The sequence below is a fragment of the Poecilia mexicana genome, unplaced genomic scaffold, assembly GCF_051168715.1.
Source record: "Poecilia mexicana isolate PSO_F unplaced genomic scaffold, ASM5116871v1 scaffold_9, whole genome shotgun sequence".
Lineage (NCBI taxonomy): Eukaryota > Metazoa > Chordata > Actinopteri > Cyprinodontiformes > Poeciliidae > Poecilia > Poecilia mexicana.
Window position 1 is genome coordinate 22328889 of NW_028263378.1, and position 22177 is coordinate 22351065.

Sequence of the window (22177 nt, forward strand, 5' to 3'; positions counted from 1 at the left end):
AGAGAGAGAGAGAAGTTGAGGGAATGGCATTTGAGACAGAGAGATCCTACCCAATTATGGTTGTAGTGGGACAGTCCGGGGCTGCTTTGCTGCATTAGAACCTGGAAGACATCCTGTAAATTGTGGAACCCTTCTCTATTAAAAAATCCTAACAGAAAATATTTGACTATCAGATCAGAACTTCGAGCTAAAGCACACTTTGTTTATACAACAGGCAAAATGACCCAATGCACCTCCACAGGTCTCCCTGTGAATGTCTAAAAACAGTAAAGGTTTTGTAGTGGCCCAGTCAAAGCTCAAACTTTAGACCAGCTGTAATGGTGTGGAAATAAATGGGCCCTTCATGGTGAAAAACTCTCCAATATGGCTTCATTTTGCAAAACATGGGCCACAAATCATCCATAGTGACGTAAAAAAAAAAAAAAAAAAAACCTTATTGCCAGTTATTTCAAATGCTTGATAGTTGTTGTCACAACTAGTTACAACTAGTTAGTCATGATGGTCTAATAAGTTATTTTTATAAGGCATTTATGTTTTCACAACCAAGCTGGTTATAACTTTTTGATTTCAACAAATGAAATAATTATTCAAAGAATTCCAAACTGCATTTTGTATTTGCTCAGGTTATTTTGTACATTAAAGTGATCAAAAGCCAACAGAAACGTTAGTATAGGGAAATATATTTTTTTCAGAGCTCTTTATCCATTTGTCTCTCTAGTTGATAAACCTTTGCCAAGTCAGGAAGACAAGAACGTAAACATGATGTTTTTTTATTGAAACAGTTTACTGGTAAATGACAGATTGTTGCTGTGAAACTGCCATGTTCAATCTCAAAAAAATCATGGGGGTAAAAAGTCATACATGGTACTTAACACTGAATAGCAAGAGAATCCATGCTTCAGAGCAGACACTCAGATCACAAAGAAATCAGGCAAAATGCCCTCTTGATTTCAATAAAAAATATTAAATTGATTTTTTTTTCACTCTATCCATCTTTACAAGGTACAGATTTGTTCACTTTTAATTATAAAAACAGTTAATACTGATTGTAAAACACAAATAAATTTACAAAACATAATAATAATAACAATAATAATAATAATAATAATGTTTTTAATATTAACAACAATAGCAAACAATAATAACAATAATAATTAAATTTAAAAACAAAAAGTAGAATGGAGGGAAATAAGGTTTGTTGCATCTTTTGACCACACAAACAGCAACTTTTTTGGGGAAAAAAAATATCAAATTGCATTTAGAGCTACCTGACACAGTTACACACAAACACAGTATCAGGTCGTTGAGTATTTCTCATTGCCATTTACAGTGTTATGGGCACAAAGACAAGACAGTCTCCAAGCCATTTATTCATCTGTTTCTGCAGGAACACACAAGTCAAAGAAATCCCTCAGACTGAGTTAGGCTTGATGGGCCAGTGGTGGTCCTGAAGAGGTGCCCTGATCCTCTGCCACCCAGGATAGTAAATTACAGAACCACTTTCAACGTTTCAGCATTTAGAAGAAGGGAAAAATCTTCCTGGCGAGAGGAATTTGTATCCGTTGCCAGCAGGCAGTCGGATAGAACGAGCACCAGGGCTGCTGCTTGTGGAAATTGTAGGCGACGGGGCAACTTTTCTGGGGTTGGAACAATGGTGTCCATTGGAAGAATTCTTGGTACCGCTATCCAGTGACTGCAGTCCCAGCTCCCGCAGCTCCAGGCTGTCTTGGGCGTCATGAGGGGAGCAGTGGCGTGGGGAGAGGTTTAGAAGGCTCAGTACGTCTCTACTGGCCGAAGCAATAGGTCCGGATGTGCTGTGGATGGCTTTGACGGGACCTAGATGTTGCTGCTGTTGAGCTGCGGCATTAGTCCAGAACGTCTTCAGGTTGTGGATAGCTTGGACTTTTTCATCAATGACCCCTCTTCTTAGCCGGTCCAGATCTGGGGCATCTGCTGATGTAGAACAGGCAGAGCCTGTAGAAGAGTAGGACAGAGCAGGAGACGGAGCGCTACCGGCTGGCGACTGGTGTCCAGAGCTGGGAGACACGTTGCTGGGAGAGCGGGAAATGTGGCCACTGTATGGAGAGCTTGGGTACTTCAGCTTGAACTGTGCATGGCTGTCCAGCGTGGGCGAAGGATGGCTACCATCTTTTTGGGAAGACTCTGAGACTGCAGGGCTGTTGTATCCAGAGCTTACCTTCTGCAGGGAAGAAGACCGGGAGGGAGGCTTGGGCTTGGGGGAAGACTGTGCTCGACCACTGGCGCTGCTGTTGGGACGACTGAATGCACTGGTTTCGGAGGAGCGGAACGTACCGCTGCGAGCTGAGGCCGCAGCCGGTCCCGTCCCGCCCTCCGCTCCAGCCCGCTGAAGACTGCTCACAGCTCGCAAGTGGCTGTGAGTTTCCTCCAGAATCTTCTGGGCCAGCTCTTGGGGGTCCAGATGAACGGGTTTTTCTTCCTGCGACTTGACAGTGCTGTCCGTCTCAGTACTGGACTGGTCAGACTCGCCTGTGTCCGAGCTGCTCACCTTACCCACCTTCTGGAAGGGCGAGTTTGGACTGGGCACGAGGGATGCTTTGACAGGAGACGTCGGGGTGCTGACGCTGCCCCGTGACGATACGGAGACCGTGTAGCCTCTCCCTGCTCCCGCGGACCCACCAACCCCCCTGCCTCCTCGGTGGTGTCGCTGACTGTGACCTGGTGGTAGAGGCAGAGAGTCACAGTGGCTGCCCAGTGGCTCGCTGCTGATAATGGAAAAGCCCTCATACTCCTCTTCGTCACCTCGTGTTCCCGCACCTGCAGCAGCAGCTCCTTGCGGGGACGAGCGACTGCGTGGCACATGTGGGTGTTTGTGAACAGTGTAGTGTGCAGTGGCGCCCCCTCGTTGTCGATGACTAAGGAAGTCGCAGTCTGACTTGGAGGCAAAGCTCATAGAGGAGGTTACAGAGCTGAGGCTGTAGACAGAGATGGCATCTGATGCTTGATTGTCCAGGCATGGGGGAGAGAAAGGAAGGCTGGAGTATCCCACTGGCAATGGGTTAGAGACAGACTGAGCCGAAGCCAGAGACTCAAGGGAGGATGAGCTGTCCAGGCTCAGGCGCTTGGGCAGTTCTGTGGAGTCTGGAAACAAAGCAAAGAAACATATGCATGTGAAAAAAACGAAACAAATGAAATCTGTAGCGGTCCAAAAACAAATTGAGACCCTGAAAGTACAAAACAGATAAAAAGAATAAACCAATTTACCAAACAGTGCCAGCAGAGACTGAAGGGCAAAGTGCAAGGTGCGCCGGTTAGCCAGTTTGCCTGTCTTTAGCACCACTTCTTCCTGTCCTACCTCACATAAATCAAATCCTGTGCAAAGAAAACAACAAAATGTAATTTAAAAACGATTAAATGTGACCTCGACTCCATGCATGCATGAATAGATAATATATCTAATTTGCATTTAGATATATTATACACAGAGTGATATAAATCAAGTGTTTATTATTTCTGTTAATTTTGATGATTATGAAATTTTGTATAAATGAAATCATTCTACAATGTTCATGCAAATTTACTCAAGATGTACAGGAGACACAAAGAAGCAGTCTTATTTTGTTAAGATTTAACTTACCAAGAGCAGCCAGAAATTCATGGCATCCAGGCAGTCTCCACAGTTGCACACTGATGGACACCTGAATGGGCAGGAGGGAGAAGTCCTGCTCCTTCTCTCCTGTCTGCAGTTGGACTAGCACCTGGTGAAGCTGGAAGACAAAGAAGAAAGGACTATGAAATTAAAACTCTGTGAGCAAGTTCACTAGCTCTGTGCTGCTGATAGTAATTTAATTACCAATTTAAGGATATATATATAGTGTAGGGCTGTTGTAAACGAATATTTTAGTAATCGAGTAATCTATCGATTATTCTTACGATTAATCGAGTAATCGGATAAAAAAAATTATAAAATGAAATATTGGTAAATCTGGCATAATACCGGTGTTACTATCAGATATCAATATCAGTCCAATTTTTCATATTTGAGCATCCCTAACAGTTGCTTTTTTGTAGTTTAGAAAACTAACCTGTAACAATAATAGCTCACTTTCTAAGTTAACCAGAAGAAAAGTTATAGAAAAATCTGAAATTATATTGAATGTAATAACAAAGAGGCAGGCTCACAAATATGCTTATAAAAAATGTCTACAATCCAGCTTTTAGTTTATGTATTCATCTTCAGTGAGTTTAATAGATTAATTAAACTCACCTTGCCACCTAACCTGTCACGCTTTGGGTTTGAAAATACGGGAAATGCCGCCTGGAGTGGGAGGAGAGGGCGAATGAACGAACGTAAGATGGGGTGGAGGGGAGGAAATAGACCAGCGGACTGACGAACCGTTAGACCGGGGGACGAACACGGGGGGAAGCAATACGGGATATTTACGACACCTTCACTGGTCACACTCAGAAACTCATCTACCAGCCATGTACGATGCGCTCCGCCACCCGTTTCTTCAGACCGGGATATGAAATTTATTGGCGGTTCGTCGGTAAAGCTACATTTACACGGTAAGCATCAGCTACTCAGCCGCCCGCCCTGTTCAGGCTATCCGCTCACCTCAGCGCTCTTCCCGCCGTTCGCTTTCAACCAGCAGCCCCGGAGGAGAAATGCTGCCGTACTCCAGGCATTCCCCAGTCATTTTAAGGATGCTTATTGGTTCCCCAAAAACGATAAAAAGTCGGGCATTATCATCAATCAATAAAATCCTCACGGGCCAATCTTGAAGATTGGACTTTATGCCGCTGAGACTTAGCTTTTGTCAACAACTCAGAGGCGGAAGTGAGAGCTCCGCGCAACGCAAATGAAGTCCCGGCCGGAACACGGTGCGCTAACTAATAAAACATAAATTAACGAAGCTTCGAGGCAGGTAAATTTTCCTCGAGGAATTTTAGTAATCGAGGTACTCGAATCATTCGAGGAATCGTTTCAGCCCTAATATAGTGAAATTTCTAAAATACAAATTTCTAATTTGTATTTTATCATTTCTAGAAATAATAAAATACAAACCTTTTAATGAACTACAGAAAATCTTTCTTAATATGTTTTAAATCCTTTGTATTAGTTAACGAGACATTGGGGGTGGAGGGAAGTAGCTGCAGAGAATTAGAACGCTAAGAATTGGACCTTTGTGGGAATGTTCACATGGACTGAGGATTACATATCTAACAAGAGAGAAAACTTTGCCAGCTTGACGTAACTGTGTGGAAAGTAAAAGAGAGCCTTTGGCTGCGCCGTAGTAGCTTTACATCATAGCTTAATCCCTGCAACTATCCTGAAACTTTCGTTTGAGCCGTAATAATCCGAGGCTGGAAATCCTTCAGCAATCAAAGGAATAGGAAAGTGCAAAAATATACACAACAAATGGTAGGTTAGCTTCCTACAGCCATGTAAATGATCAACAGCATCACAAAGTAGATTATAAAAACCATCACAAAGCCTCTTTACAAAGGGTGCCGTTTTCCTGATTCTTTTTCTTTATTATTATTTTTAGCAAGTTAAATAGGTAGAGAGAGGAGAAGCAGAGCAGAGTAAAATGCAGTGCAGATAGGTGAATGGTCACTTACCATGGCCACCATATTTTTGACAGCCTTCAGACCACAAGGTGGGTGCAGGGAAAAGAGAAAAGGCTGTTTTTAAATACATGCACACAGTTTGCAGATAAAGATTAAAAAGATTCAGTCATAAGAAGAAATGAAGCAAAAAGGTAGCGCCGGTGTGTAATATCGCACTTCGGTGCAATCAGCACACACAGACCAGTTGGAGCATGGTTCATGTTATACCCACTGAATTTGTATAATCACCACCTAACTGCACGGTTTCTGAGTCCAAGCATGTGATCGCCACATGTGCCACGTGTACAATGATAAACCTCTGCTGTGTAACTCTTAATTCTCTGGTATTTCAGGGGTGGAAGAGAAAAATAATTAGTATTGTAGCTAGCAATGCTAGTTCTGTTTGTAGGCCTTTTGTCGCATCTAACCAGGAAGCTTTCTTTCACACGTTTGCTGCCCCCTCACCTTCCCCCCCAAAAAACGGTAAAATCTTGTATTTTCCTTTTATATCTCAAATATATTGGTCTATCACATAATAACCCAATAAAAATATGGAAGCTTCAAGATTCAAAGTGAAAACAAAGAAACAAACAAACAAAAAAAAAATCAGAAAAGTTCAAAGAATACGATTGGTTTGCAAGGTACCGTTCTTCTAAACACTTTCTAGTTCAAACGGCAGATGTCATTTGAAACCAAGATCAATTTCATACTGCGCGTTTGTTTGAAGCAGCAGGCTCTTACCCGGTTGATGAGCTGCTCTCCTGCCTCTGAAGCAGTGATGAGTTTGCACAAAGCCTGGAGAGCTGGCGGCGGCAAACCTAAGGGTTGGGAACAAAGGAAGCTTGTTGTTATTCATTCAAGAAACGGCATTTATACCTCAAAATAAGCTGCACTAAGCAGATGGCCCTCAATGTGAAATGATAGAAACATAAACTCAATAGATTGCATTTTTCAGTGAAACAAAATAAATAAATCAGCAAGAGACCTGCAAGTGTACCCAAAATGTTGTACTGTTTGTTTGTTTTTTAAGTGGTGCTACTGTCAAAAGGCTTTTCATTTTCACCTTTAGCATCTTGAACTTTCACTGTAGGATCAAAGCAAAGAACAAACAACACGTAGCTTGTTGTGGATTCTGAATCTGTCTGACCTGTGATCTTCAGCTTGTGTCTTACATACCCAGTAGTGACTGTAGCGTAGTGCTGCACTGCTGGAGCCTGTCTCCTGGGTCAGCAGTGGGAAAGAAAACTGCGGCAGGAATACCGGTGCCTGCGGAGTCGAGGCGGAAGCCCACGGCTGTCAGCAGGGCCTGCCAGCCGGGAACGCCCCCGACCTTGTTCTCCACACTCTGCTGGGACGTATACATCGAATTACGTTGGCCATTTTGTATCCTCTGAAGGGACTTCTCCACCTGAAAGGACAATAGCAGCAATGCGTCGGTTGTGTTTGTGTGCTCCTGGTTGTCAGATGTAGCGTTGTTTGTGTTGACGTCTCACCAGATGAAGTAAGACTCTCAGAGCATCACGAGCTCGATCTGGATACTGCAAAATTTCAGCCAGCGCTTGGCCAATGAGGGAAGACGGGCTGTTAAGCTTCACGTCATTGCCAATCAGCATATATCCTGAAGGGAGAATAAAGCAACGAGAACAAGTCATTTCATTGTCATTTCTGTTCGACTTCAACTGAATTAAGGCACGAACAATGTATCTAACCTGCCCAGTTGGACGGATGAGAGTACTGTTTGCTGCTCTGCACGGTTTTCATGGCATCTGCTAGCGCTGCACTAGCCTTGGTCCCGTTCAGCAGGGCAGAGTAGAAAGCATGGACAAAAACCTTGGAGGCCGCAACGGGTACAGGCCACAAGGACACGAGAACACACTGAGCACCGGCAGCCAGGAAGGCTCTGGTTAGTCCCACAACACCATCTGCTGTCACCTTGCTGCTAGACTCTTGGTATGACCTGCAGCCACGATAAAGTAGAGATTTGGTGTGAGGTTTAGCTTTTTTTATACAACATTGCAATCAGCATGTCCTCTGTTTAAAGGCAATGTCTTCTAACCACCTCATTTTTCACATGTTGTCATGTTACAAACATAAACCTTAGTGTATTTAATTAGGCGCTTGTGTGATTGTCCAGCACAAGTAGCACACATTTCAGAGTAGAAGGATCGGCTGACAGGACAACTGTTGTACGCTTCACAAGTCTGGCCTTTATGGAACAGTGGCAAGAAAAGAAAAGCATGGTCAAAGAAAGCCAACAGAAGTTATGCTTGCAGTTTGCTATAAGCTGCGTAAAGGACACACTAAGCATGCAAACTACGGTGTTTTGGTCAGATGAGTTTAAGACTGAACTCTTTGACTCGACATCAGGGGTGTACTCAAAAGCTTTGACGGTGCAATAGTGTTTAATAAAAAGAACAGACTTGCTTTAAAGTATTTTTAAATATAGATGTACCCAAACCGTTTTACGTTAATAGTCACAAAGTCATTGAAAAACATGCATCATATTCCCTCCAATTCACAATTACGTAAAATATTGTGTTGGTTTATGTATTCAAAAAAAAGTTGCACAAGTTTAAACTAAGAACATGTGAAAAAATTCAAGGGGTATAAATACTTTTGCAAAACGACACTCGTCTCCACATCCATCCATTGCACCTACCCCAGCACCACCAGCTTGACAGGCAGCCTCAGGTCCAAAATATCTGCGGCCGTTAGCAGGAACTCCTGCAGGGGCGGACTATCGCAGATGCTCTCCACGTCGCTGCCGTCATCCTGCATGTTGAGAGACTCTGGGATGGTGTAGCCGCTGCCAACGGAGCCCTTTCTGCCTCGAACGCTGCTGCCTCTCCGACTGCTCGCGCCTCTGCCTATTGTTCCCACCCCAACAGTGGCACCTGCCCCGCCGGGCACGCATTCGGGGTTCGGGGTGAGCACCAGAGCCGCCAGCTTCCAGGAGATGTGGGTGGCAAAATGGGCGCATTCAGCCTGCGTAAGGGCACCCATCACCCTCTCCTTGGTGGCAGATGAGCTGGTAAGAGGTTGACACCCCAGTAGCTCTGCCACCATTAGAGCTTCTTCCTCGGCGGTGGGCATGGGTCCCCAAAGCCAGCGGTCCATCACAGGTGAGGGTAGTCTAGGATTTCCCACCACTGCTGCCATGGAGACACCACCACAGGGAGCTGGTCCAGGACGCCGAGAGTGAGCCTAAGAGTACAGCAACACAGTTTAAATGTGCGCGACGATCCAGGGGTAGATGCTCGAAGATTTATGAAAAGACTAAGACACGTCTTATGCTAATGGAAGTGAACCGAATGAGACGTGGAACCTTTGCGCTGAATCCAAGGCCGTGGATGGAGGGCACAGCGATGAGGCTGAAACGCTCATACAGGTATTCGTTAGAGGAGCTTCCTTTTAGCAAAGCAAACGGGATGAGGTACAACTCTCCTTCCAGGACCATCACTAGCTGTCTATGTCTGCCAACAGGCCCGCTGGAATGCATCAGCCCCTGTCAGATAAAGGAATGAGAAAAAAATATGTGTATATAATCAAAAACTTTTTGTGGGTATGTTGTGATTTTTCTTGTCTTAGGCATTGCACAGTTCTTCAACAAACATTTGTAGGATGCAGTCAACCACTAAGAGAGGCGGCGCTCACTCACCCCCTCCATAGGTGCAATGAGTAAGTCGTAAAGTGCCCGCAGTGGAGGTTTGCCAAGGTTGCTGGAGCGTCGAGGCAGTGAGGAGTTACCATCTTTGGCAGGAGACATAGTGTTACTGAAGAGGCTAGTCATACTCTGACAGCTCCTGCACAGACACCACAGAACGAAACAGAGGTTTTATCTTGTACATCTTACTGCAACACTGCAGACTGAGGAAAGATATTTGGAAAATCTCTCACATTTTTGATATAAACTCATTATGTTTTTTTTAAATTTATTTTAATGCTAGTGAATGTCTTAAAGTTTTTCATTGGCCAGACTCCCTTTAAAATGTACACCACTGCGTTGGAAAGCTGACTCCCAGTAATTAATGAATGTGGATTTTGCTTTGGAACAGTGAACCACTCCAGCTGGTGCCGATTGTATGGCAGTCTCACTTCAGCCAGATGGCCCCACGGTAGCTAAGGCTACAATGTAGCTTACCACCATGAAACCTAATATGGACTCGATAAACCGCCATACGTTTACCATTTACATTTTATCCATGAGTGACGGTATGATGAAGCGGAAGATGGATGGAGAAACTGGGGAAGTAATGTGGGAACTGGTCCAATCTATCATGGTAAAGTAAGAGCAAAGGTAACAGGTAATTCCTCTTGGTTCAACTCCACACCTGTAGTCATGAAACATGAATCGTGACCAAGAAAATTATATCCTAGGTACAAATGACTGAAATAAGCTACCTCCTCTTTTCAACTGTTGGGCTCAGCATTAGGAATAATGTGAGGAGCTCTGTCATTTGGGAGGATCTTGAAGTACTGCTCCTCTGGTTCAATGCAAACAAGAGGTGGTTCTGGCATCTGCTCAAGATGCCTCCTAGGCATCTTCTTTTGGAGGTTTTCTTCTAGATTAGACCCCGGGGTCAGACCCGGAACTTCCTGGAGGGACTATACTCCTTCCTGCCTACTAATGCCTTGCGAGCCTTGAGTTGTAAAGGGGGAGTAAGGACTAAACTATACAGGACCAGCCCAAATATTTGTTATTTAAATTTCAGTGTGAGCAAGAAAGGAAACCAGTACTTCTTGTTTTTCTTTACCATCATGTCTCTGTTCATTTACTTTTTTCTGTATAAAATGACATTTAGATGAGCTAAAGAACTCAATTGTCAACTGCAGATTTTTTTTAATGCTGCCATCATGATCCAGCTTTAGCTCATCTCTAGGCAGGTGTGCAGGTCTAAAAACATTACCTGGCCACACTGAGGAAGCTGTTAATGACCATGACGTTACTCTGCCTGACTGACCAGCAAACTGGCCTGACATGAACCCCATAGAAAATATATGGAACACTGTCAAGAGGAAAAATGAGAAAGACCAGAACCAAAATGTAAATGACTTAACATCCGCTATCAATGCAACTTGGGCTTCTATTACACCTCCACAGAGCAACAGGGTAATCGGCTCCATGCTATGTCACATAGATGCAGTAATTCATGCAAAAGGATTCCCAACAAAGTGTTGAGTGCATAGAAATGAAGGCGTTTAACAGAAGCCTGGCAATGTAATCTATTTTTTTGGAGACAATTCTTTTCTAATCCCCTATAGGAAATAATTATCATAATTACAAAAAAAAACAAAAAAAAAAACAAAAAGGTTTGAAATATTTAATGTGTATAATAGATTACTTTCTGTAATGAGTGACAATAATTTCACAATACTCCCTCTATATTTTTTTTTAGATGTACCTGCTTGTTAACCTTCCACTGATATTAAACTGCTATTATAAACGTTCCCCACTAGATGGCAGCATTGCCCTTCTGTGGTACAGCTAAGATTAGAATAACTGACCTTTTAGCTGAATCCCTACATAAGCAATAGGTAATGAACCGCAGTGCAAATCTCATCCTATATTGTCTTTTCTATGTGCAGTGCAAACCCAAAGTCATACATTTGCTGGGTTGCAGCATGTGGGATAAAAGAGAAACCCCTTTTTTTTTTTTTTTTAGGTATATCTGTGGTGAGACTGAATTAACAGCTCAAACTCGGCCTCACCATCACCCAGCACACTGAGAACTGTGCTAATGGTGGCCCTGGGGTTAGAAACCTTTTGCTTGGCCCTGTGGGTCCAAGCTTTGTGTCTGAACGTGTCACTTCACTCCATCTGCTCCACAAGAGCTAGAGTTTCCTCCGGACCCCTGCCAACAGACATCTATCCTGCCCTTCTGGTAGCCTCAGGCCACAGGCTTCCCTCCAGCTTCTCAACACTCTGTCTCTCTCCCAGGCCTTGGCAAGAGACTCCATGGGAAAGCAAAACAATCGTTTGTTAGCCTGACAGGAGGAATGAGAGAGGAGGCAAGATTGAAGCCAAGAGAAGGTGTAGAGTGCAGTGCAAAGCAGTGAATTTAAAAGACAGCAGGCGGTGAGGTTGGAGGTGAAGACTGCATTCGCCGGCTGTCTACCTCAGTCACAGCTGAGAGAGATCAGAAGGCTAAAAATGTCAACAAGTAAATCATTGTATGAACTGACCTATTTTCATCCGCACACAATGAAGCAATGTGCTTTTTCTTTATGAAATGATCCCTTTTAAAGTAGGCTTGGTATTTTATTTGGATTTGCTGTCGTTTTACTGACAGCTTCATCAAGACCATCAAACAATCTCATTATGTGTTGACGGTTCGTAATGACCTAATGCTTTACACGCTGATCGGATTAGACAGACTTTCATCATCACCTTCCCATACTAATGCTTTCAAGCGTCTCTGTAAAGATTAGAGATAAAAGAGAGCCGTTGACAAATCTTTTTAATCCTCACTGGTATTGTTCCTGAACCACTTCTAATATAATTCATTTGAAAATTATTATACAGATGCACCTAGAAATCATCTGGTGACTGGAATTGGCCGCGTTTGGTAATCGGCTCTCGTCAGATTAGTGAACACACCACATCAAAGCACTGTCCATAACACTCTTCAGTATTGAAGCTGCTGTTGAGGGAATACGAGACAACTTTTTTTTCCCATATCAAGAAGCCTCTTGAAAAGAATCAATCTATTTGCAATCTGATTGCTAGGATAATGTTTTAATGTTTTGCTTTACAAGTATTGCACCCAAAGACTGCAACCTTGTAGATTTCACCACTGAAATCTACAAGGTAGATTTCAGTGGTGGACTCTTTCACTATACACGTTTTATTGCAAAGCTAGTTACATTTTCAATGTATGGGGAAAGTTGAAAAAAAATAAATATATTTTGCCATTTATAGTTCTTCAAAAAAAATAAGATTGTAACTGACAAAAATCTTTGAAAAGACATTGGTGCACCTCTAGTTCTTCTAATTCTGTATTCTTCATCATAGCGACAAACTGCATAAAAAATTGATACAAAATGTCAACGTGAGAAGAAAAAAAAACAAGCAGAGGCAAAGAAAGCGCACTAATGATGTGAAGACAAACCTCAAGAGAAAGGTGTTTAAGTGTTTCCCCTCATTTTCTGCGTTTTATGTATTATGATAGAAAACAGGCTCCTTAGCATGTTCAGCTTTATAATTCAAAATTTTTTTTGAGGGCAGAAAAAATGAGAGGATTATTACCAGCAGCCCATTAAAGGGGCTTAATGAGCACGGAGACTCAATTAAAGCTGGAATTACCCCCTCATCAAAGAGCAGCTCAACTGTGGACTAGGACAGGAAAATATGACCCAGACACACACACACACACACACACATACGCACACTTTCTTTGGATATGCATTACCTATCACTGCAATGTACAAGAATAGTTGGGATTTTGCTAATAATCACACACTGAACAGGCCAATAATGGACATTTAATAAATCTGCACAACAAACACGGACGGCGCAAACGCGGGCCTTACTGGTGTCTGGGGAAAAGACTCGTACACGAGTGTGTGAACGCAGATGAACACACACACACACACACACACGCACACACACACGGCTCCATCAGAGGAGAGAGTTGATAAGGGCTTTAGCAGCTTGGCTTTACTCCGTCTATTTAATAAGGAGGATTCACATGCTGCCTCTGCGCCGGCAAGACAATGGCAAAGAAAGTCCTTTCACAGATGAGCCACAATACCCATGAATCTCCTTACCCAAGCACATATTTTTAATCCTCTTGTTTTGTAAAGAAGAGGTTTTCAGTAGAATGTGGCGACTGAGTACGTTACGTTGACGTGCAACCGTCCCCCTACCTGTTGAACAGGTTGTTTCTCGACACCATGCGCAGGAAGCCCGTCGGGTCGGTGACCGAGTTGAGCTTGTTGTTGAGTTCTTCAAACTGTTGGTCCAAGAAATCACCCGCCTCGCTCTCTGTCTCACTGCTAGAACACCCCCTGATGGAGGAGATGGAAAGAGATGGAGTCAGAGAAATAACCATAAAAATATTGGCAGGAGGAAAAAAAAAAAGAAAAAAAAAAGTGCCTCTCGAGCACAGCAGACAATACAGAGACGTACATTGTTTCTTCGTTGTTAAATCAACTCCACACGCTCCCGATCCACCATAAATACACACTATTCAACCCACACACTTGGCCCAATTTCCCAGCCTTGAGCCGACACCCCGATGATAAGCACAGTTAAATCCTTTCATTATAATGCTGGTAATGCTGATCTAGTCTGTGGGGAGTCAGCCTCCCCCACCCCACTCTTCTTACTCGACACCACTCCTCCCCGCCTAGTTCTGTCTCCATGTTTGAAAGCTTTCCTCTAATGCACCAAGAGTTAAAACAAACCAAATGTCAGATTTTAACTCTACTCACAACATCGGGAGGAGGACTATCTCGCAAGGAAGAAGTTGGAAACACAAAAACGACATTCTTTGTGGACAACCTAAACTGTCTCAGCGTATCACTGCTTTCTTTTGGCAACGTCTTGAATAGCAGGCATCAACTTCGTGGTCGTTTTTAACAAGGTCAGTCAACGAACAGCTTTGATATTTTGAGATATTCATATAGACCCAACCCATAACACCTTCTTAGTCCATCACCACAGGCTACACTGTTAAATGCAAAATTATTCAAATTCTTGGCAGATTCAGATTTCACCAATTTTTTCTTTTACTTTACCAGCTTCTTTCTTCACATTGAAAACGTAAAGATGTGTGTCAAAGCACAATACCACAATGACCCATGCATTTTAGCAAAAATAAAAAATATCTCTATGTTGGACATATATTTTATATGAAAGATAATGTCAAAAAAATATATTAATTGTCAATTTAGAATCTGTAGCAAAGTTCAAGTGACTACACGATCGTGAAGCAGCTCTGTAACTGGTTGGTGGTAATTCATGACTAACACAGGATGTTGTGGCTACAGCATAAAGCACTACTAAGAAATACAAGATGTCACTGTGGAAAGTCTTACAGGACGTGAACAGGAAGTCAAAAGTGAAATCTAAACTGTCATGGCTGATGGTGTGAGAGGTGTGAAAGACTGCAAGAACCACTGCCAGGGCCGTTCTGAAGAATATTGACCCTCCTAGTGGTGACACGTCAAGGTGGATAGGAAAATAAACACTGGATGTTGTTTGACTGCACAGATGTGGACCAAGAAGAAATCCAAGTAAGGCACACAAAAGCCTACCTGGTCTTTGGAAAATCTTATCTGTGCAAATAGGAAGACTTCTGCTCTCCTGCTTTGCGGCGGACTGGCAGAATCCAATTATTATTGGCCGTAATGAGCATCAGTGAAGCTATTTGATAGGGGCAACAATGAGATTTCCTGTCAAAACTGTTTATCCTCACCTCTCTTTGTCAGCTTTTGTTTCGCACACATTCTCTTACCGTTTCACTTCCACCTCATTCATTTGGTCTCCAGTCATTTCAGAGTGCTGCAGCCCCTTTGTCTGCACTCCAGATAGTGAATGGGCTGGTAAGTGGTGCCATATTGTGCCCATCCAGGCGCAGTGGTGTGTATGCAACTTCCCTTTGGAGTAGTAAATGAGCTGATAATGGGTCAGGAGTTCCAAGCTGCCGCGGCATTCGAGACAGACGCTGGGCGCAACAGCTGGGCACCATGGATCAAAAACCAACTAGAGACGCATCAGAATGGATTTCAGTGGGCGAGTTTAACTTTCACTCCTACGTCGGCTCATCTTCCGTCTCTTTCAGAGTCTCTCTGGCTGCATCCCCTGTTGTGTGTTGGGTCTTTATTTACTGACCTCGGCTCCTTTGACTCTCCCCATTGATTTTATCGCCTCTTCTCAATCTTCTTCTCCTTCTGATTCTCAGAGTAACCCCCTTTATCTTTTGCTTCACTTCTGATGCACTATTTGTCAGGTGGACTCACTATTCCTGTGCAATACAAAGAGCCATTATTCCATCTCATTTATTTCCTAGGAATGGAGAGGGGACTCTTTCAGACAGGTGGTGGGTGGGGGGTGGTGCTGTCATCCAAGGGTTCAGTGGGGCAGAATAATGCCCTTTACACACAGAGGCATGGTAAAACGAGCTAGGTCTAGGGATAAAAACGTCAAGTTTCGGTAATAGCCTAGACAGAACATCACTTAGTTTTACTCTTTCCAGCTAGAGACTGGCAACATGTTAATCTGTGATTTACACTATTAATTTGACTGTCTGTCGATGCTTTGAGGAGATTTACAATCTGGTGACTGTACTTCTAAAAAAGTTACAGTTGGTATAACTCAGTCGTGAAACCTTCACGTGCATTTAGAAGAACAATGAAGAGAGACGTGTTTAAGCAAAACGTGAACATTGCATTATTATGTAGCGCGTATCATAAATTTTGTGCAAGCAGAGACAGCCCAGCGACTTTTGGCCTGCAGCCACATATCCCAAAGAGAACTGGGACACCCAAAGCCCCGAGAGCAAGTGCCCAAAACATACGGCTCAGAACTCACGGAGGGATTGAGTGATCTTTTAGATGCAACCCGTCCTACCTGCTGTAGTACGACTCGACTCCCAGGGCCTCCCGAGCGCTGGCAATGTGCTGCTCCAGCGAAGAGCTGCTCACCATCCCACCACCACCTCCATCCTGGAAGTCTGACCCTCCTTCTGACACGCCCTCACCGAGGTAAACCTCATGAAACTTCAGGATTCCTGTGACAACAGGCACAACAAAACCAAAACCTGGACTTATTTCCGTTTCTCGACATCCATTTCTGCTTTGTTTCTGCGACCTGTTTGGTACACCAGGAAACATTTAATCATTCAAACCGAGAGCTGTGGGTAGGGCCATGTGCAGCAGTGCATCTGTGAAAGCAAATGAATAAAACAAACACTTATTCAATAAAAGATAAGAGTAGACTCTCTCTGCCATCTGGTGCCTGCTAGATCTGTTTCAAGCGGGAGGGAATCTGCGACATGGGCTACATGCTGCATGTGTGTGATTTCTCTAGGACTTTGTGAGAACATAACGTTACATTTACAAGAACCAACAACACGGTACACACACTCATGTCTGAATTGTGCAGAATTCACGCAAACGTAGAAACGTTAGCTTTAAACCCCCCTTTGCTGTCGACGGACCTCTCTAGAACTGGCCGTGTTTCGGTGCCAGCTGGATGCCAGGGAACGCCAGGAAGTGACAGACAGGCGATTAGCGAGCAAGTGGCACTCTCTTTGCCTGGGGTGATATTTAACGCTTTGAAGAGCTACACTTCTCTCTGTGGTGTTCTTTCTGCTTAGGAGACTAGCGCCGGGGGTCAAGTTCAGCTGGTTGCCTAGGAGTTCATCTTGATCAAATGTTGAGGGCCTGTGGCATGGGACGTGAGTCACTGCTCTCATTTCCTTTCCTCACAACGGCAGCAAAAGCGGCCTGAAGTAGAGCTAACAGTACGGCAGCCACGGGAGGCGAGTGACATGAATTGTAATTAACCCGGAGCTTTCTCCGTTCCCTTAATTAAACAGGAATTTCACTAGTCATGTTTACAAGAGGGGACGGGTGGGGGCTTCACCTGGAAAACCGCATTTGTTCTACCAAAAATAGACAGAGGGAGGAGGTATGCAAAGATGCAATGTCCACTTTTATTTGGGAAGAAATTTTAAATAAAAGCAAATGTTACATTTGTGGGAAGTTGTTCCTAGAGTTTGGCTATGTCGCAATCTGTGTCACTATCAGTTAGTACGCTTCGTTTGCAGATGATTTCTAGGGTGAAGAGCAAGGCAGGGGGGGGGCAAATCCTAACAGTGGAGAGGCAGGTGGCACTGCCACATGGTGTCAGATCTGATCTGCTGCCCCTCTGTCAGCTGCAGTGAAGCCTCCAGCCTCCAGACCCTTTTTTCTGCTTCGATTTGAGGACGTTACATTTGTGTGGGTCTACTTGCCACTGCAAAAATAAAAATAAAAAATGTCGTACTATCAAGATACTAAAGTATTTCAGCACATTAGTTAAACAATGTAAAACACAGTTGTAGGATTTTATGAGCTAGACCAATGTATAATTGTGTAGTGGAAGGGAAATTTTGGAAAGTTAATAGTTTGTAGAAAAACCTTCAGCTGTAAGTCTTGTGGCATTGGATTTTTATTCATTTGTTTTTTGCCAAATGTTCATTTCCAATCAGCTCATTCTCAGTCAGATTGGATGGAGAACGTCTCTGAACTCAGGTTTGTTGATGCAGCGTTTAAGCCCTGCCTGTACTGTAAGTGAGCCTCCATCCACGTTTTAAATCTTTTGCGGCCTTTGACTGGTTTTCTTCGGGGCTGTCCTGCATTTAGTTCCACCCATCTCCCAATCAGACTCCCATGGTAGTGTTGGCAGCATCACCACCAAGTGTTTAGAGTGCTGTGGAATATCAATTTTCCACCACACATCACATATTACATACAGCATCATTGTCACAGAAAATCCAACCAAAGCTGTAACATTGCAAAATGTGGAAAAGTTCAAGTCCGAGTGTAACCTTACCTGCCCCTGGAGCCAGTAGCCAGCTGTAGAGGTAGCCTGCTGCCATCGAGAAGTACAGCACCAAGGCTCTCTGGCTGTTGACTGTGTCCAAGATGTGCTCCACCGTCACGGGCGTGTAGGGGTCCGAGTCCTGTTGGCCCGTCTGTCGCTCCACCAAGAGATCGGCGAAGGCCCGCGTGCGACCGCGCTCCGCCACGGCCAAGGCCTCGTCATGGTGGCCTGAGGCGTATAACAACGGTTAGAAATAAATAAGAAGCTAAACATGAATGTAGGAGACGTCAAGGAAGGAGGACGTCTCGTCGGCTCACCGAGGCTGACGAGGACCCTTTGGAGAGCCTGGTAACAGGAGGTTTGCAGGTCAAACAGCGAGAGTTTATAGTCGGTGCTGTGCTGGGCCTCGTGGCGGATGGTCTCGAACAGTGCAGACGCCCGGTAGAGCTGAGGACGAACAGCGACAGGGTATATTTTTTACACTTTAAAACCGTACAGTTAAGAAATGTCAGTGTTCATACCACTGATGCAGAAGGATGTCAGGTACAACCAAGAGTCCTGTCGCTGTCTGTTTAATCCAAACTTAGTACAACCCTCTCTTCGTGTGAGCAGCTACATCAACTCTTCAATAGGCATTTAAGCATTTTAGCATCATGTCTTTAGGCTAGTCTGAGGAGGGAATGAATTTTTCAAGCAAAGGATAGTGTTTGGCCACTAGATGGCAGCATCCTACCTCACAGGTCATCCTAATGAGTCTTTTTTGTTTTTTCTCCAGTTCTCCTTCCCTTCTCAACCATGTAAAGCACAGTGGAGTAGCTGGTGAATGACTGCTAAACACACATAAATCTGTTCATCATCTTTTATTACCTTAATTTGGCAATGAAGAACAAGCATTGTTGTAATGCTTTGAGAGTTTAAAAGCTCTGTGTGTGTGTCACTAAATGTTTCCACCCAGGACTTGGCTGTGAGGTTGAGGGAAGGAGGGTGACAATAGACAGGCGGGGCATCAAGGCAGCATAGCCCAGCAGAGCTGATCAGGAGTGCTGATTCATGTGAGCCGTTATTGATTTCCTATTTCTGCACTTATAGCAGCCCTGTTGGATGGCTGGTAGTGCTACAGGGCAGCTCTACGGGAGACCAGAGCAAGCAGAGAGATAAAGAAAAAAACATCTCTTGACCACAGTTTACGCAACACAAAAAGCTGCAAAACAGGAAAAGGTTACTGCTAAGTAGTCGACATGTTTTTTTTTTTTTTTTTTTAGGATCACTCTGGCCGTGTGTGATGCACACCCAGCGAGGGCGCTTTTATTCTGAGCACTTGTACATGGATTCACTCTAGCTGATGTGGCGTATGCCAAGGTCATGCAGGAAAGTATGTCAGAGAGAATAAGAGGGGGAGGGAGGGGAACGGCGAGGAACCGGAGAGTTCTGCTGCATTAGTGCTGGGCTCAGAGCGGCTCGTCTCAGGCTGATTTCACTGATGGGGCTCTGGGCTGATTGTAGCTCGTCAATCTGTTAGGGATGTGAACGTTCGCCTGTGAATCAAACTAATTCCCTACAGCATCTTTTCTCCAGCCTGATCCATTCTATCACAAATGACGAGGAAACAAGCCCAGATGCGCCACATTCGCAGCAATGTGAGAAGGTTGGAGTGCGAGTACAATCTCTATTACTGAGAACTGTATGGAAGACCATTGTGGCCCAAAATGTAGGGTTGAATACTTTATCAAATAATCTCTCACATAACCGAACAATCGCATATACATGCGGCACTGTAGGAGTTCTCAACTTTTTTTTTCCTTAAAGCCCTTCTTCAATGTACAATAAGAGCTCTGCCTCCTCTTCTCTCCATCAGAGCTGTGAACGCTCTAACGCCCAAGTCTGTGGCATGCACCATCTACTGTCATTTATCATTTACATGTGTGAGATTTTTTTTTTTTAATCTGATTTTTTCTTTCTTTCTTTGCCTTTAATAAAAAGAAAGAGCCACCTCAGTGTTAAATAACTTTGCCTGGAGATGACTTGTCAGGTTCTCTGCAGCATCCAAGGCTTTGGTTTACTTCAACAAGATGCTGAAGCCTCTTTTTAGTTTGTAAGGAGAGAATACCTTACGGCTCCGTTGTGACTAAGGAAAGTACCGAAATCCTTTCATCATCCTTTTGAAAATTTGGAGACAAGCTTCTCATTGATATTCCACACAGGACATGCAGAAGTCTATCAGTTACTTATTTTCCTATAAATTCAATAGTTTTATTAAAATGGAATTCAATTTCTTCTCAGACATTTTTGATTGTTCTCAGAACCATCACACTTTTCTATTTCCACATACTCTAGGTTGTGCATGGTGACTTAAAGGCTTGTTGCTCTGATTGTGTCTGCTAGTAAATACAGTTTCAAGATTTAAAAATGCAAAGTTGTACATGTAAAGTTATTGCTGATTTAGCTAATGTGCTATGATGGCTTTTATTAATGTAAGTTATGTTTGGTTCTCTTTTGCTTGATGTGGTCTCAGAATTTTGAATTTGACATCTCTTTCTCCAACTTTAATGTCATAATATCCTGTATTCGTTCTCTTCCAAATGAAACAGAAACATGTTAAATCAACAACTGGTTTTAAAAAGATCATTGATTTAAAAACTTTAGTTTAACATATTGAAACAACAGTCTTGGATCTAGTAGGTATGTTGATATGGGAAATATGGCTGACCACCCAGGGGACACCAAAAGTCATCAGACAGAAAAGTTAGCTGCCAGTTGCGCCCCGGATGAGTTACTGCATGTCCATTTAGTGACGAGAGAGCGTCACCTGCATTGTCCACGGTTCCTTATTTTAAACTGTTGTTTTTGTGATTTTATCATCTGTAAAAAGTGCTATATAAATAAACTTTATCTGTCGTTTTATAGCACACAGATTCTCTTTAAAACATATTTTGAGCTTTAAGAAATCTTAATTCAATGAATGTTAACAACACACACACAAAAAAAGCTGATGGTGTTTGGGGAAAAGCAGCAGGAGGGTCTTGTGCAGGCATCATACTGCAAAAACTGCATCGACATAGTAAGACCGAAAGCACTCGCTACAACACCAGTTACAACTGAAATTTAAAAAAACCTTTTGTCCTAGAAATAAGATGCGTTACATTTCAAGATCTGTGCAACTAAGATTTTAAACAGCAAAAGTACATTAAAATAACAGCACAGCTAGTAACTTAAAATGTAAAGTAAATGGTGAACCATATATATATATATATATATATATATATATATTATATAAATTATATATACATAAATATAATTTACACTAAAGCTAGGGCTTGGAGATCAGGAATGGGGGGAATTATGTAATTTTCCCTAGGAAAAATGGTGTTTGGAATATAGTAAAAAGAAACCAGGGTTTCTTGACATATCAAATTTTAAATTTCACAGGAAAGCTCCGAACCATCGGGAATTTTACTGATATTCATATATATTATATGATAAATCAGCTTGCCAAAGTGCTACTATTTATTCAGATTGCTCTCTCTTATTTTACTGTCAGTGACACGACGTGGCTTTTATCTGACATGTAGAGTGAATGTCAATGTCATGCTGAATCAGTAATGTAAGCAGAGCTTGCAACACGCGTATCTCTAATGATTTTTTTTTTTTCCTTTCTAAAATAAGCTCTCTAGGGAGGTCTCATCCTCTGTAGCAGATAAATTCAGACACACTGGCTTAATCTACAGTAGTCCTGTGATATTAAAGGAAGCACAAATTTATTGATTCAAACTCGCAGGGATACGAATGTGAGGAGCCCATCTCAGAGGGAATAGGTGCTGTGGAAATAGCTGATGTAAATCAGGACATGTCAATCACAGAGGCACGGTGAACAGTAGGCTCACAGATCGGGCGATAGCGTACAATAGACTTTAAATATATCCAGGATAAGCAACACGAGTTCAAGTACTCCCAATCTACACCTGTGGTTCGAATCAGGAATCCAAGTGCATGGCGTTTACAGCTGTGGTATAAAAAACGGGTCATTTACCAAGGTTATATGTGCCGACAGTCCAG

General features: G+C 43.2%; 1 protein-coding gene across 1 annotated transcript in view; it reads right to left on the bottom strand.

Moving 5' to 3' along the window:
- Positions 1-754: 754 nt before the first annotated feature.
- Positions 755-22177, bottom strand: part of LOC106915971 (tetratricopeptide repeat protein 28) — a 234346-nt gene continuing 212923 nt past the window's right edge. Inside the window, exons 11-24 of the mRNA XM_088008994.1 lie at positions 18442-18571; positions 18134-18352; positions 16166-16325; positions 13459-13599; positions 9251-9395; positions 8918-9097; positions 8252-8796; positions 7302-7549; positions 7086-7210; positions 6769-7000; positions 6334-6410; positions 3617-3746; positions 3244-3351; positions 755-3120 (exon numbers count right to left, since the gene is read on the bottom strand). Coding sequence (XP_087865120.1) covers positions 1511-3120; positions 3244-3351; positions 3617-3746; positions 6334-6410; positions 6769-7000; positions 7086-7210; positions 7302-7549; positions 8252-8796; positions 8918-9097; positions 9251-9395; positions 13459-13599; positions 16166-16325; positions 18134-18352; positions 18442-18571 — 4050 coding nt within the window. The 3' untranslated portion in view covers positions 755-1510. The remainder of the gene's footprint in view (positions 3121-3243; positions 3352-3616; positions 3747-6333; positions 6411-6768; positions 7001-7085; positions 7211-7301; positions 7550-8251; positions 8797-8917; positions 9098-9250; positions 9396-13458; positions 13600-16165; positions 16326-18133; positions 18353-18441; positions 18572-22177) is intronic.